This window comes from Myiozetetes cayanensis, unplaced genomic scaffold, assembly GCF_022539395.1.
Source record: "Myiozetetes cayanensis isolate MyiCay16 unplaced genomic scaffold, myiCay2020 scf5-8, whole genome shotgun sequence".
Classification (NCBI taxonomy): domain Eukaryota; kingdom Metazoa; phylum Chordata; class Aves; order Passeriformes; family Tyrannidae; genus Myiozetetes; species Myiozetetes cayanensis.
The window spans coordinates 29,499,667-29,516,797 of NW_026087742.1; the positions used below are offsets into that span (position 1 = coordinate 29,499,667).

Here is a 17,131-nt window from a genome sequence, read left to right on the forward strand (position 1 = left end):
CAAAGCCCCATCCAACCTGGCCTTGAATAATTCTGGGGATGGGGCAGCCACAACTTCTCTGGGCAATCTGTTCTAGTTCCTCACCATTCTTACCTCAAGAATTTCTGCTTAACACCTAACCTAAACCTGCCCTGTGTTGATCTAAAGCCATTCCACTTTGTTCTATCCCTGCATTTCCTTGTCAAAAATCCCTTTACAGCTCTCTTGTAGCCCCTTTAGATACTGAAAGACTGAACCATCCCAAATCCAATTTTTTTTGCATCTTGGAGTGTCTTTTCTCCTTTCAGAAGGATACTACTTGCATTGCAGCATCTCTGCACCTTTGTGGCTGGTATCTAAGGAACAGAAACCAGTACTGAGGTATTTTGAATTGCATCACGAGCATAGCTAGTATGATTTGTTTGGTTTCAATTATGTTTTCTCCTGCCATCAATTCCTCTCAGGGGCTGGCTTTTCAAACACACCTCTGGAGAAGTCTACTTCTCCCTTCAGCAGACACATCATAAACTCCCTCAAGATGCTATTGATTGAGCTGCAAAGTTGACCTTCCTCCAGATCCCCTCACTGTCCTCAGTAACCAACATAACCGTCAGTGTATGCACAAAGGTAATGTGTAAAAAGGGCAGATCTGCTCCAATCTGGCGTGGCAGTGTAGGAAAAGCATTTAATTCAGTATTTCATTCAATATTTCCAAAAATGAGACGTGCTATTTAGGTAGGAGGACTTGTCTAGACATGTCAGTGTGACTTTGGCTAATGCAGACCCCTAGCATAGGCATGTTTCTGCTGGGAAAATTGCATTTACATGAGTATAGACTACTACTACATAGGAAAATAATATATTTGTACTAGGATTAAGCACTTCTTTGCACTAAGACTACAACTCTGTTTATGCAGGAATAACTGTGCAGATTGCAAGTCCCACTTCTATTTAATACACAGGAACTAATTGCAGACTAGGTCTCAAACAGGATGTAAAAAGTCAGAGAGGAGTGAACAAGAACTTGAAGTAAAGAAATTGAGTAGCAAGCATCTTTCCAGAGCACGGAACATGAAGATGAAGCTGAACTCTGAAAGAGAATTTGACAGGTTGCATACAAAGTTAAAGATACTTTTATTGCAGATGGTGGAAAAATACTCTTTGTTTCCCAGGGAATAAGATGAGCTAAAACAATTGAATTCATGTGGTGGTTTTTAGGCTTCTTTGAACAGCCTGCATGAACCAGGATGAGAAACATCCCTTCCAATTTACATTTCTGTGTAGCTTTTTTTTTTTTCCCCCTGCATCAGTACTGTACAGTGTAATTCAGACTGTGTCCTTTCTGTGAACCATTGTGATCTTGAAAACGCTGTTTGCCTCAGAGGCAGAAAAATGTTGAGTAGACATAGCTATTTGCCTCCATCTGTTACATAGTTCTGTAACCCTTGTGCTCATCAGCTGGGATTCTGCTTTAATGAATGAAATCAAAGAGTTCCTTGCCTTCACCAAGGGAATAAAGCTCATCCATGAGTGAGGTAGAGGCTCCATCATCTCTACTCAGTGATGCCACAGCAGATACCTGTGCAGGCAGTAGCTCCACTCCCCTGGGCTGCCAGCTCTGTGTTCATAGAATCATAGAATAAGCCAGGTTGGAAAAGACCTCTGAGATCATCAACCTTTGATCCAACACTACCACAGTTACTAGACCATGGCGCTCAGTGCCACATCCAGTCTCATCTTAAAAACCTCCAGGGATGGAGAATCCACGACCTCCCTGGGCAGCCCATTCCAATGCCTGATTATTCTCTCTGTAAAAAATGTCTTCCTAATATCCAACCTAAACCTCCCCTGGCATAGCTTAAGACCATGCCCTCTTGTCTTACTGATAGTTGCCTGGGAGAAGTGACCACCCCCCATCTGGCTACAACCTCCTCTCAGGTAGTTGTAGAGAGTGATGAAGTCACCCCTGAGCCTCCTCTTCTCCAGGCTAAACAGCCCCAGTTCCCTCAGCCTCTCCTCATAGGACTTGTACTCCAGTGCCTTCACCACCCTCATTGCTCTTCTCTGGACCTGCTCCAGCACCTCAATGTCCTTCCTGAACTGAGGGGCCCAGAACTGAACACAGCACTCCAGGTGTGGCCTCACCAGTGCTGAGTACAGAGGAAGAATCACTTCCCTGGTCCTGCTGGCCACACTGTTCCTGACACAGGCCAGGATGCCATTGGCCTTCTTGGCCACCTGGGCACACTGCTGGCTCAGGTTCAGCCTCCTGTCAATCCAAACTCCCAGGTCCCTTTCTGGCTGACTGCTTTCCAGCCACTCTGTCCCCAGCCTGTATCACTGCATGGGGTTGTTGTGGCCAAAGTGCAGGACCTGGCACTTGGCCTGGTTGAACCTCATCCCATTGGAATCAGACCATCTCTCCAGCTTGTCCAGGTCCCTCTGAGGAGCCCTCCTGCCCTCTAGCAGATCAACACTCTCCCCCAACTTCGTGTCATCTGCAAATTTGCTGATGGTACACTCAATCCCCTCATCCAGATAATCAGTAAAGTTATTAAATAGAACTGGGCCCTGCACCGATCCCTGGGGGACACCACTAGTGACTGGTCACCAACTGGATGCAGCCCCGTTCACCAGCACTCTCTGGGCCCAGCCCTCCAATCAGTTCTTAACCCAGCACAGAGTGTCCCTGTCCAAACCATGGGCTGCCAGCTTTTCTAGGAGAATGCTATGGGAGACAGTGTCAAAGGCTTTGCTGAAGTCCAGATAGACACATCCACAGCCTTCCCCTCATCCACCAGGTGGGTCACCTCATCATAAAAGGAGATCAGGTTGGTCAGACAGGACCTGTCCCTCCTAAACCCATGCTGGCTGGGTCTGATCCCTTGTCCATCCTATGGCTGCTGTGTGATTGCACTTCAGGATGATCCGCTCCATAACCTTGCCAGGCACTGAGGTCAGGCTGACAGGTCTGTAGTTTCCCTGGTCCTCCTTGCAGCCCTTTTGGTGTGACATTCACCAGCTTCCAGTCATCTGGGACCTCCCCAGTGAGGACTGTTGGTAAATGATGGAGAGTGGCTTAGCAAGCTCTTCCGCCAGCTTCCTCATTATCCTAGCATGGATCCCATCAGGTCCCATAGACTTGCGAGGATCCAAGTGGCTCAGCAGGTCACTCACTGTTTTCTCCTGGATTACGGGGGGGGCTATTTGGCTTCCTGTCTCTGTCTACCAGCTCCGGAGGCCAGTTGTCCTGAGGACAACCTGTCTTACTGTTCTTGCTGCTCTCCCTGCTCCTGCACTGGGGCTTTGCTGTTTGCATTGTGAGCCAGTTGAGGGACTAAGCCAGTAAAACACTTTGCAGAAACACGTGAAAATGTTGCTGCTGTGTTAATTCCCTGAGCTGGTTCACCGGAGGATCAAATCAAAGAAAGAATCACAGGCCCTTTAAAGGTCATAGGGTCCAATCCCCCAGCAATGAGCAGGGACGTCTTCAACTGGATCAGGTCACTCAGAACGTGATCTTGAATGTTTCCAGGGATGGGCCACCTACTATCTCTCTGGGCAACCTGTGCCAGTGCTTTATCACCCTCATTGTAAAAAAACTTCTTTCTAATATCTAATCTAAAACTCTCTTAGTTTATAACCATTATCCCTTTTTCCTGCAAAAAAGTTTGTCCTCAGCTTTCTTGTAACCTAAATCAACCCTACTTCAGCTTGAAGGTGTTCCCCTTGTCCTGTCACTACATGCCATTGTCAAAAGTCCCTTTCCAGCTCTCCCTTGGATCCTCTTTAGGTACTGGAAGGGGCTCTAAGGTCTTCCCAGAACTTTTCTTCTCCAGGCTGAAGAATCCCAACTCTCTCAGCCTGTCTTCACGGCCTCCTCTGGGTTCGCTCCTTCTTATGCTGGTGGCCCCAGAGCAGATGGGGTCTCATCAGATAGGACATAGGGGGGCAGAATTCTCTCCCTCAGCCTGCTGACCACACTGTTGGTGATGTAGCCCAGGATGCAGTTGGCTTGCTGGGCTGCCAGCGCACATCACCCACTCATGTCCAGCTTTTCATCCACCATGTCCTCACCCTCAGGGTTGCTCTCAATCCCTTTATCCCCCAGCATATATGGGCACTGGGGGTTACCCTGACCCAGGTGAAGGACCCTGCACTTGGCCTCATTGAACCTCATGAGGTTCTCTTGGGCCCACTCCTTGAGCTTGTGCAGGTCCTCTGGATAGCATGCTTTCCTTAAGGTGCACCACAGAGTTTGGTATCATCAAAGGGATGGGAACAGGCAGCTGAACTGTATTGACTAACCACAGGGATCTGTTGGAAACAGCATCCCTCCCAAACAATGCTTAGAGAAGGAGATGGTATTCCCTTAGTCCCCTTTTCCTAAGCAATATTTATTTATAGGAGAATGTCCAAAACCTTTAATTCTGGGTGTGTGAGGGCAAGGAGTTTCCATCATGCCTGCCATTGCAAACTAGGGAGCCTTTAGCTGATTTCTTGTTTGTCTGGAGGGACAGGGGTGACTGGCAGATTTAGAGTAGATCTGCAAGCTCCCAGTGTGGTACCAGGGCAACATTTCTACTCCTAGGGCCTGAAGGAATATGTCTTGGTCTAACAGTACAGAATTACATGCTCCCATTGTAAAGCACTCCCCCTCTGATTTTTCTGGCTTTATTTTCCCTCAGTCTGGTTTTCCAGATTTGTACTTCTTATAATTGCTCTGTCGTCTTCCTTTGGTTCCTTCCCTCTGCATTTAGGACAGGACCCAAACCACAGGGCTAAAAGGCTCAGTCTTCATTTCCTGTTCCACTTTGGCATCTTAGAAGATTTTTCAATCACATCCCAAGCGGTGTCCATCAGCTTTTTGTGTGAGACCTGATATGCAGGGCTCTGGCATGGCATTTGGGTGGGTGACACCCAAAGACAGCCTAATCTGCTTGTAGCATCAACGGATTGCCGGATTCTCCACTTCACCCATGACAGTAATGCCATAGGAGTCACAGATTAAATCTTCTATTTCCATGTTTGTCTGCATGCTTAAAATCCACTCCCAAGCCAAGAGGTCCCAAACAGTCAACAACAAGCTCCTTGCCAAAAGCCAGGAAAGAGGTCAGGCATCACTGGGAGCTGAGCCTTGTTACACCACTGGATTGTGCCCCTGTAAATCCGATTAAATCCATCAATTTTACTCCCAGAGTCCTTGACTATCCCTCAGCACTAAATGAGAAAATATGGGGACATGTGCCACATTTATGTGAGATTTTTTCCCCTCCTGTCAGTATCGAAGTTACAGGGTGAGTGATCGGTACATTGGCTGTTGAATTATTGAACAACTCCTCTTGCATCTCTTCCTTTGCTTCAGGAAGCTTTCGTGTGTAGCATGTTACTGTGGCTGACAGCTGCTGCCTGATGTGCTACAAGACATTGTGAAAAGAATCTTATTTATTTATGAAACAGGAAAATTATTAGGGTTACCATCTACCAGCATACATGCTTCTCCTCTATGTTATTATTTGTTATTAAGTAGAAAATCAGGCTTTTTCTTCCTTTTTCACCTTTTCCTGATGATGGTGTCAAATGCACAACCAAAGATGTGGGCAAAGGATAGAGATGAGCGGTCCTGGTTATCCCTTGGATTGCGCAGCTGTGAATCCAGGAGAAGCTCCATTAAACTGAGTAGGGTACGCTCATGTAATTGAGAGCTGAACTGAATCAGAAAGGTGATATCTAGAGGTGATGATACGTGTTTTTACTAGAGCACAGACATTCTACTGCCAGAAGGATTCAGGTAGCTGTTGAACGTCTGAACTGGCATAATAAGCTGCAGTCTGCTCTCCAAATCACATTGAAACTTGGAGCTGGGGGAATGCCTATGTTTGCACTGGTGTCTGTGTGCACTAAGGATTTTCTGCTTCGAAGATAAGCAGTAAGGGAATAAAGGACTAAGCTCTGGAGACCTGAATATGTGATTGTACCCATTTTTATAAGGAAAAAAAAAACCACCAGCAAAAAAACCAAAACCAAAAAATCTAACTGCTTGAACAGGTTATTTTACATCACTTGTCAGAGATATGGCCCACAGATAATATTTTGCACATGCAGCCATTCTGCAGGATATCATTCTTCTTTTTTTCGAAAAGTAAGTTTAGTGCTGCAGGGAGTAATCAGTGGAGCACTGCTGGCCTGAGTCCACAGACAGCCTTTGCTAACCACCAATTTTTCCATATCCTTCTGCAATTTACCTGAGTATCACCCCTTAGAGCCTTTCAGCATCCATGCAAAGGGTAGGAGTCACCTTAGCTAGTTTTGGACAAATGTGCTGCAATTTTGTACCTCCAAACTGTCCTCTTCACACAGTCCTTAGGTTAGCATCATCTGACCTAGTTTAATTACCTTCTTTATGCAGAGGTGTTTCTTTTTCTCCCTTGAATGTAGGATAGGATAGGATATTTCATTTAAAAGGGATGATCATCCAGCAAAGGTCTGCATGTCTTGCTCAGAGGTGAACACAGGCACTGGGTGAGTCCCACCTGACCTGTTTCACTGAATAACCCAGCTTTTCAGTGCTAGCTGCAAAATAACTGGTTCAAGAACACTTCTTCAGCCCTGGCAGTGTCTGATGGATTTTCTTTAGGACTGAAAAACAGGCTGGGGCAAAGAAAAACAAGCTTTCATTAATTTAGGTGCTTCACCTTCTGTGAGGGTGCTTCCTGCAGGTGGAGTCTCCCTTCTTTCTCCAGCAGTGAGGTCCATGCCACTGTGATAGCATTTAATGGGAGCTCAGGTCTCAGCAGCATCATAAACCTATTGCCCACATGTGTCACATCAGTTCTTTAGGATAAACATTTACCCCTGGTACTATGCATGTGCAGAAGGTGTGTCACAGCAGGACCTTGATCTCAGCTGTGTCTGCTGCTGCAGAGGTGTAATAAATCATCAGAGCAGAGTCCAACATGGCTCTTCTGGCTCATACTTCTATCTCTGCAGTGAAAAGTCTAATGTTACCCCAGGGAGCTGTAATCTAAACCGGATGGCATTGCTGACGGGCTGCCAGCCAGCTGAAGGTTTATTTTCCTCCACCGTGTCCCTCCCCTTATTGTACTAAGTGTGTTTATTTGTTTCCCGCGTAAAGCATAGCACGTTCCCTCAGAAGAAGCAGGCTGATAGGAAGCTTAATGCTGTTGCTCTGACCCTTGATGTATAGAGAAGGGAGGCTGTTTTCCAGGCTGGGTCATCGGTTCCAAGGAATGGGGTTTCCCGTTTCCAGGAGGCAGCACACTCAGGCTATTCAGACAGACCTCACTGCAAACACTGACTGTCTCTGGCTGACACGTGTGATTCTAAGACTCCCCAGAAAATCTCCTGCTAGCAGAGGAGCAATGCACAAAATATGTAGTGGAAATGTGTGAAATTACAGATCTTCAGCAGCCCCAGTGTCAGGTAAAAAATAAACACACCCGTGTAATAGGACTACAGAGGCTAGATTCAGCCCTCCAGGCTCCCATCTCACTTCTTTGGTTCCTATTCCAAGGATAAACTAGAGCAAAACATTCCAGGCCTCTGTTCCTTAGCTCACTCTTTGGCAGCTCACAGGGATACACAACCTCAGAGTATAAGGTGTAGCTGAGCAATGATCATATTGTCTGCTCCAGTGCAAGGTGAGATAAATACTCCAGCTGCTCTCTCTCAGATCTACTGCTCCCACAGTGTTCCAATTTCTGTGGCACAGCAGTGAGGAGATGTGTGCTGGTGAGCAAAGAGCATCTGTAGGACCCCACTCAAATCCAAAGAGCCCATCCTATGGGTCCCTTTGTACGTATTTGTTCAGTCCTTCCTTCCACATGCATCCTCCCATTGTTTTTTAGCTTTGATTTGACAGCTTTCATACTCTCTAGGGGAGCAGAACTGCAGTCATGTACAGCACCATGTCTTCAGCTCATGCTGGATGTAGACATCTCCCATGGGATTGCTACATTCACTCTATGTCTCCATCTCCCTGCATTACTATCACATCTCATGTACGTTTTTCTTGCTCCTTTGGTAGGCACCCTTCTTGTTAATCTCTCACCTGTCTTCTTATACATGAGACTGGGTCTCTTCCTTACTTCACTTGCACAGTTACGAGAATGATAACCTTTTTTTTTCAGGGCTTTGTAATATAGCTTAAACCTACAACGTCACCTGCCCTTTGGGCAAGGATTTCCTCACTGTCGTCACTGCTGTTCATCAGTGAGCAGAAGTAGCTCAGTATGAGTTTGCTGTACCCATCCATCTACTGTTGTCCTTGGTGACTGTGTCCCATCAAAGGGACCTATGAAGCCTTTCTTCATCTAGAAAGCTTTCCTCCAATCATATGGAATCACAAAATTCCATGTGGAATCCGCATCCAATCATTAAGGTTAGAAAAGACATCTAAGATCATCAAGCCCAACTATTAACCTAACATTGCCAGGTCCACCAACAAACTCTGTCCCTATGTCCTTTTCTTCATGGACAAATGGATTCAAAACCCCAGGTAATCAAGTCATCAGTAGAGTTTTGCATTAAAACACTGATAAATGAGAATGCCTTAGCAACTGAACCATTATGTAGTCATGCATTGGTCTGGTCTGTGTAAATGACAACAATTTAGATTCACATTTTTTATGGAAGAAATCAGGGCCCAGCTATAGTGGCCTGAAATTCTCTAAATGAGCAGAAAAGCCTTTCCTAGATGAAAATGAGAAATCTCAATTGTATATGAGATAGGACAAGAAAAAAGAAAATCTGGGGTGACTGTAAAATGTTTTGTGCTGTTCTAGTTGGGCCAGCAGTCCTGATTAGTCCTTACTAAAACAGTCCACCCTATAAAGAAGGAGAGATTGCAGAAGTGGGTCTGTGGAGCAGCCTGGTGTAGAGTCAGTGCAAACTCATTATATCCATGATCCTTGTGTTCAGTCTGTTCTCATCCACAGCCCAGGCTCTTCTCTCACCTATAGGCACAGAGACTGTGCTGTGCTGAACACCTTCCACTCAATTATTTAAAATTCAGTTGCTATGGATCTACTCAAGGCGATCAGTTTAAAGAAAATGCAGATGGCCTCTGGTTTTGAGTTCCCGCTGTGCTTTGGTTAATTTGGTATGTAAAGGTATTAGGTTAATTAAATGCCATGTGTTGCATGGGGAGTGACTGCATTTGTGGATTAATAAGTATCCCAGTGTGTTCTGTGCTGAAAGTCCTCAAGCTGGCAGGCGGTTATTTCACTAGGAAAGGAAGGTAACAGAGACAAGTCACAGGGAAAGGAAGAGGTTTCCTCTTAATCCTGCAGTCATTTTTCCAGAACGAGTTGTTGCAGTGTTCTTCAGGTGCTTGACCAAGTGTCAGTCCTTGCTGGAGAGACTGGAAGAATTTAAGTGAAGAGAAGCAGAGTTGTTCAGTTTACTTTGAGACTCCCGCAGTGCTGTTCATATGCAGTGAGCATGTTAGCTGGCCAGTGGAGGACCATGGCTGGTGCATGGAAATTTTTCTCCTAGGAGAAGATCTTAACCAAGAGCCATATTGTGAATCAGGTCAGAGGATGTCCTGCAAGCAGCAGGCATAGTCATGTTGCAGGTCTAAACCAGCCACAGGATTCTGGCATTCATGGTGGAATACACACAGAAAGCAGATAGAGGGACAAACATCACTGCTAAGTTTTGGAGATGTTGAAGAAGAAGAAAGTCGTTTTCGTGCAGCCATGCCCTGAGGTGGTGGAAGATCAGGAGAAAGACCAGGGCAAATGGACACTACTCCGCAATGTCAACCAGGTCCTGAAGCCCACGACCATTTTAGCGGTAAGGTCCTGAGCCCTGAGCATGGCTGGGAGCTTTCAGGCTACTTTGAAACCTGTCTTGCTATTGATGGGATCCTTATACTGCTTACACCAGCTTCTCTCACCTTTCTCCTTTGTCACTATCAAGCATTGTAGCTCCCCAGCAGTGCAATCTTCTTGCTCTTCATGTTTGGAAGTTCCTCCTAAAGATCCTCTTTGTGAATTGTGTGGATCTGTGTGTGCACCCATCACGGTGTATCCTCCTCTTTGCACTGCTGTTTGGTTGTCACTGCCCATAGTTTGTGAGGTCGTGAGGGTCTGCCCCAGAGCATTTGGGAGGGCACTGGCATCCAGTGGCTGAGTTGAGGAGGAAGAGTTGGACCATGTTGATACTGTAAAGGGTCTGCTGGTATTCTCACTTCTCCCGTACTCTATCATGTGTATTGAAAAATAACTGAAGCATGAGGCAGGTTATGCAACTCACAAGTTGCAGTCTACCCCAGCTGGTAAATGCATGAATCACCCTGATTTGCCCTGAAATCCCCAATATATCTGCTGTTTTGGGAGCTGATCTGAAGGTGATTGCATCAGCAGAAGGAAGGAATATAACTGACCTCCATGGGGTTTATGTCAAATTGATTAAAGTCAGAAAAGGAAATAGGTCGGCACTCGTAGTAAGTGATGTTATTTTTTAACACCCCCCCCAACCTTCCTGACCTTACCAGCTTAGCCCATCCCATAAGACTTTTTTCAGCAGTATTAAGAACTGCACTTTAATGGGTTTAGAATGAGCAGTTTGTGGGGACAAGCACTCTGTGTATTAGGCAGACAAAGCACAGAAGTTGTCTTAGTGGTAGTAGAGTATCAATTTACCTTGGTTAGAGCAGACTGCTTTTTATCTCAGCTGTTTGGTAACAGAACATATGAAGTAGGCTGCTTTTACAGCTATTCAATATTAGAGATTTAAAAAAAAAACCACTACGGCATTACAATTAACATTTTCTTGATTAACAGCAATTTTTACAGAGCTGGTGAGGTGTCAGAAAGGTTTTCTAATGAGCAGGAACTGAGCAACCCGGCTCTTCTCTTGCTGACACCTTGATCAGGTTACGCACCCTGTGCATGAATTTGCCCAGTGATGCAGAGAGGATGACAGTGCTGAACACTGAAATGTTTGAGTGTTGGATCAAAGGAGCTAAGAAATAAATATTCATATAAATGGATTTATAATATATCAGCTCCTGACAGTGCATTCATTAGTTGTTTCTTTTCCCTCTTTTAACTGAGTTATGAGAAGTGAGGATAAGACAGTTAATGAGAAAAAGATATGAATACGATATTTTTATGAGCTGGATAAAGATACTTATAACAGAGCTGTAGCACAGCTCTCTGAGGAAATAAAAACTCAAACTAAGGACTGGATCCTGAGCTCCATATAAGCAGGATCACTATATTAATATCCTACTGGAAACCAGGGTGGAGTCTGCCACAAAATGTTTGGGGATGCCTGGTGTGTAGTGTTTCTCCATGTGTGAGTCCCTGCACGTAACCGTACATCCTGGTGGCACTCACAGGTTAGTATCTCTCAGAAGTCTTAGTGAATGATGACTTGGATCATGATGTCTCCAGTTCCCACCGCCCAGCATGGAGATGAAGGTTTTTCAGTAGCCTTGGCTCAACCCAAATCTATAAATATAATCTGTCCACAGAAATGGTTGATAGTGGATGCTCAGGAAGGGGGTTATATCAGAGCACATGCAAAGTGATACCTCCTGGTTTTCCTTTCTCCATCTCCCAGCAGTTTTTCAGGACTTCAAAAGGTAGATATTGCATTTGCATTGTGCTTGATAGGTACAAGTGGAGCTGGTCCCCAGGAATGTGGTGTTAAGTGGGGCTGCAAGTTCACACATTAAGCTCATCTGCATGAATGAAAACACATCTGGCAACTAGATTGCTCCCAGTTTTAGTACTTCTTCACACTGAGAACAGGGGTGGGAAATAATTCTGCTTTGTTTCAGTGTGGGTCCTTCTTGGGGCTTTATTTTGAAATTATTTTAGAATTTGCTTTTGTATTGAGGAAAACAGCTTCTTTAAAAGCTTTTTTTGCACTTGAGTAATTTAATATCCACTGAGCTGATAAGCAGATAGTCTCTGCCCAGCAGGACTGACAGAGGTCTATAGGATCACCAGTGACATGATGAGTGGATAGGGGTTAACTGCTTGCTGTGTCTTCCAAAATGAAAACAGAGGCCTCAACTGAAAGAGGTGAAACATTTGAAACATGCAAAAGGACACAACTTTTTGTAGCTAAATTATTCCTTTGGCATTATGGATGCTGAAACTTTGCAGAGCTTCAGGACGCAAGTGGACATGCTCACAGCAGATAAAATCCACTGAAAAGTGTTAAATGCAAGCATCCCACCTACACATCACTGTAGCTGGGAGAATTCCTGAAGGAACCTCTCTGGTTATCTTCTTAACCTATCTTTAGTATTTCCCTTTTCAGCGGTCTCCAAGGTATATTTGATAGCGGTTATCTGCAAGGAAGAATTGCGCCACAAGCATCCAGATAGGGCTTAAGAGAGCTCAGAACCATCTCCTAAATGTGACCTTCTAGGTTTGCATGTTACATAGAGGGAAACTTCTGTCTGGGTGCGTTTTTTGGCCTGTCTCACTGCTCTGTAACCTGTTTCTGCTGGATGGCGCTCTGTGACCAACAACCACTCACAAGCTTGAGAAACAGAGAGAGAGTGCAGGGGGTGTATGCTGTGTGGACATACCCTGCTGCTGATACCTTGCAGTGGGTTTCATAGAATCATAAAAGTTGGAAAAGACCTCTGAGATCATCAGTCCAACCATTAACCCAGCACCAGGGTGTTCAGCACTAAGCCATACCCCAAGTGCCACGTCCAAAGCATCTGCTTTCCTGAGCACATGTGAAAAGGGGTGGCTTGTGGTTTGCAAAGGAAGTAATTTGACTTGTTCTAATGATTTGGGTACCAAATGTCAACAACTTCTATCCCAAGGGATGCTGAACTTTCTACAGCCCTGAGTGTAACTATCTTCTCTTTGGTTCCAGGGGGATTATGTGTGGATGGACCTCAAAACTGGACGGGAATTCGATGTTCCCATTGGAGCGGTGGTTAAACTGTGTGACTCTGGACAGATCCAGGTTGTGGATGATGAAGGCAATGTACGTACAAAGTGTTCTGATGACCCTTCTACAGCTCTATGGCCTGGCTAGGCCAGGAGTCATAGGGCTGTGATGATTGACTTTGTTATGAACTTCGCATATGTCCTTTGGAGTCAGCTGTGCCATAGTTTTCTGTTTGTAGACAAGACAGTGTTGTGTCCCTACTTTTATGGCTGTACTGGGAGTGCAATGTTGAGAAGCTTCTAGAGTACAATGATAACAGAACCCCCAAAATACATTTAGATAGTGCTTTGAGCAAACCTACCTCAACCTGTTGTTCTTCTGCTGTTACCCAGTCCTTCCTAACCTCCTACCAATACCACATGTGCCCAAACACTGGTTTTCTTTCAGTTTCTCACCTCTATTTTTCTGCAATGGTAGCTGTTTTAGAGCAAGGTCTATATCACAAACAGAAGGTGGCCCTCTATCCTTCATAATTTTAATTTTTTTCTGACTGAGATAACTGTAACTGCTCTCATTGCCTTCAAGGATAATAGAAAGAGGTTTGGTTTAGCAGAGTCCTTGTGTACAATTTGTAGTGGCTTTTGAAGCCCTTTTAGAAGTGGTTAGTCTAAACAACGCTCTGCCAATAAAAGTATGATTTTGCCACCCCTGACCATCCCTCTCTCCTTTTCTAAATCATCTTCTCTCTTCTCAACAGTGTTTTGTGGCAAAGATGTGAAAAAGTAGTTGTGAAGGGAAAAACAAATCTGCTTTTTTTTATAAACTCCCCTAATGTGCTGGATGACCATACTGCCCTGGAGGAGACTCCTGCCAGGATGGCTTGTGTCTCATGTCTCTTGCTGCTCCAATAAAACTCCAATAAAAAGATGTTTGCCTTCTTCTGTTATGAATCTTTCAAATTAATCACTGCCTTGCCCCAGGAATAGAAGCTGTGGCATGTGTGCTGATGCTCTCCCATGTATGTTCTTCCATCTGGTCCTTCTGTTTGGGGTGGGCTGTTTCCCAGTGGTCTCTCATTTGACTTATCTCTCTCTGTCCTTGCTCTCTTCCCAGGAGCACTGGATTTCCCCACAGAATGCCAGCCACATCAAACCCATGCACCCCACCTCCATCCACGGAGTGGAGGACATGATCCGCCTGGGGGACCTGAATGAAGCAGGAATTCTCAGGAACCTGCTGATCCGCTATCGTGAGCACCTCATCTATGTAAGTGTCCACCTCACCTCCAGCTCTTGTTCTGCATCCACTCCCTGCTCTCCTTAGCCCTGGGGAACCCATGTGGGGGAAACCCTGATTGAACTGAGCATCTGGATTTCTATCTTCTCTTTGTTCCAAGTGGTAAAGGGCTTCTGACTTTAGAGGACACATTGCTGAGCTTGTGGATGCCCCAGTAAAAGACCCCATGGGTTAGGTAATGGGCAAAGTCCATGCCACCTGGCTGTACAGCCCCTGTAGAAGTTTTGGAGATGTGCATTAACTTTCTGCACATAGAATAGCCAGTTCAACTCAGGCCTTTTCCCCCTGAACCATTAACTCATTCAACCTAAGTGGGTGAAGACAACTATTTCTGAAGGTGGAAGAGGTGGACGAAGGATGAGGAGGTGCATGCATGAAATAACTGGAAACAAGGAAGTAAGCAAACTCCCAAAACAGCTCTAAAAAATCTTCCCAATCTGTATTTATGACTTCCTAGCTCTGGGTTGCCTGAGATCTGGACAGCTGATCTCTGGGGACAGCAGTGTCCTTCCTTAGGTCAGCTCAGTCATGTCATGCCCAGTGACCCCATTGCAGCCTTGCCAACCCAACCAGACATTCATAAATTGAGGGTTTTACGGGAAGCCAGTCAGAACTGCATATCTTTTCTATGATAGCATCACAAATACCACTTCCCCAACAGGACAGGAATCAGCATTCAAGTCTCTGTGCTAGTTTTATCAGTGTGCTGTATGCTGTGTCATCTTGTGCACATTTTTTGGACAGAAATTCAGAGTGCATGTTGTGTTTGCTGCTAGCTAATGTACTAAACAGCCTTTGAAAACATGGAAAATTTGGTATTGCTTTTAAATCCTACAGTTTTCACATATTCAGGTAAGTGCCTGCTGTTCCTTTGAAGGCCTTTTCAAAGCCATCTGGGCATCTCATTTTTAAAAGGCTCTAGAGACTACTAGATTTTCAGGCCAGAGGGAAATGCAAGACAGTCAGACTTCCCAGGTAGCATAAGCTAACACAGCATGGCTGGGATTTTATTTATTGAGTCTGCTTGTTCTGCTTGATTCCCAGTGCCTTTTGATAGGATGGTTTTGGATTAGAGCTGGGCAGTAATGGAGAAGACACCACTGTTACACAGACTGTTCATATGATTGACAGCTTCTTGTCCCAGCTCTAGAAGATACCCCTCTCTCCTTTCAGAGATGGAGTCCAATCCTAGAGGAAGAGGACATAGCTGCTGAAAAAGCACACACACCTAAGTCTCCAAAGGTGGGAGGAGAACAGAGACCCCCAAATTCATCTCTTACTCAGGCACCTTATTCATTGTGAATGATGCCTAAGTCCCCTGTATTTTCAGTTTAGAAAAAAAGAAACATGACCAGAAAATTATTCACACATTAGATTTAGTAAGTTTCTCTCTGCGGCTATTTTTAGGGAGACAGAACCATTTATAATGATAAAATAGCAAGTTAGCAGCCCAAATTCATACTTGAGGTGGTGTCTGTGTGTGCACTGAGCATCCATGGCAGTCACCAGAGATATCAGTGGAGCCAACAGAGACAAGTCTGTCTTTCAGCTGTGTGAACAGAAGTGCCTGTCAGATGAAGTGATTGCTTTACAGATGTCTGGAGCTTGGATATCATAGGAGAGTTTATGCTGGAAGGAAAGTTTAGGTTGGACGTCTACAGTCCAACCTCCTCTAACTCAGAGCACATCCATCTTCAAGGTTAGGTGTAGTATTTTTGTGGATAGCTGAACTCAAGCAACCTGAATGTCACCCAAGAAGTACAGATGGCCAATAATTTATAGCTGATTGGCTCATTCAGGGAACATGTATTTATCCACTGAGCATTGCTCCTTTTTCTCCTGCTTGTGGGCACCCTGCAGTGGCACAAAGTGGATTCCTACCACTCTCTCTGAGGAAGTTTGGATCACGTTGGATATTTATTCAGTGGTGTTCATGTGTCTCTCCTGGTGTCCCCATGCCATCTGGCAAGTGCAAGGGACCAGAGATCCTCAGATATAATCTTATATGTGCTATATCAGATTGCCATTGAGCTCCTTCATAAAAACTCTGTCTCTGAGCTTCCTCACCAACTTATTCACAGGCATGCAGGGAGGTTATGAGCACAAATATGCACCAGGCAAAGCGTTGTTTGGCAACATCATACTAATAAGGGCTGATGCAAAGGGCAGCTTCCAACCTGGAGGCAAGTGTGGGTGGTGATTTGGGCTGAAGTGACTCAGTAAACATGTTGGTTTCTTTACAAGTTCTTCTGGTCTCATGGTGACAGTGCCATGTGTCCTGCAGAGCTACTGCCTAAGGGATGGCCACATCCCACATTTGCATCACAGAGGTTCCGGGTTACTGCACTATGATTGCTCCACACTACTAATGGCTTTAGAGTACCAGCACAGGGACCTGGGCACAGCACAGCAATTAGTGCAATCTCAAAACCAGAATGACACTCTCTAAATTACAGAGTTCTGTATCTATTCTCCTGATAGACAGGCACGTAAACCACCGTTGTCTATGTGTGTGTAGTTGGAGGCTCAGGAACCCAACTTTAGCTCTCATCTTTTAAGAGTGATGGCACTAGGAGGAGTAGATATGTGTCGGATGTGGTAACTATTGATGGCAGTTTTGCAAAGCCAAAGTACCATATGGATGCCATGTGGGTAGGGAACACCCGGTCTCCTGAGGTGTTTAAATCTGTGGTATAATTTTCTCTGTCTTAAATATGGTGAAGTTTCACTGCTTGAAAGGATTTCTGAGCCTGCTGAGTCAAGAGTGACTTTTCCAGTAGGACTTCAATTCCCCTAGTTTCCTCAAGTCCTTAGCTTTGTGGAGGATGTAGTTCTGACCTAATAAAGAATAATTTCCCTTTTTCTCCTCCCTCACATTTTACTCATAAGACAAACTGCGGCGGGAGGGTAAGTATGACTCCTGGCACTGTCATTTGCAATCATTGGCATGCCTTGCACTGGATCA

General features: G+C 45.1%; 1 protein-coding gene across 4 annotated transcripts in view; it reads left to right on the forward strand.

Moving 5' to 3' along the window:
* The window catches only part of MYO7A (myosin VIIA), a 105,652-nt gene that overhangs the window by 29,463 nt on the left and 59,058 nt on the right, over positions 1 to 17,131 (forward strand). For 3 of the 4 annotated variants that reach the window (XM_050332598.1, XM_050332599.1, XM_050332600.1), the window contains exons 3-5: positions 12,853 to 12,966; positions 13,984 to 14,136; positions 17,056 to 17,073. In XM_050332598.1, the coding sequence (XP_050188555.1) occupies positions 12,853 to 12,966; positions 13,984 to 14,136; positions 17,056 to 17,073 (285 nt within the window). The remainder of the gene's footprint in view (positions 1 to 12,852; positions 12,967 to 13,983; positions 14,137 to 17,055; positions 17,074 to 17,131) is intronic. The other variant, XM_050332601.1, reaches the window with a different exon arrangement.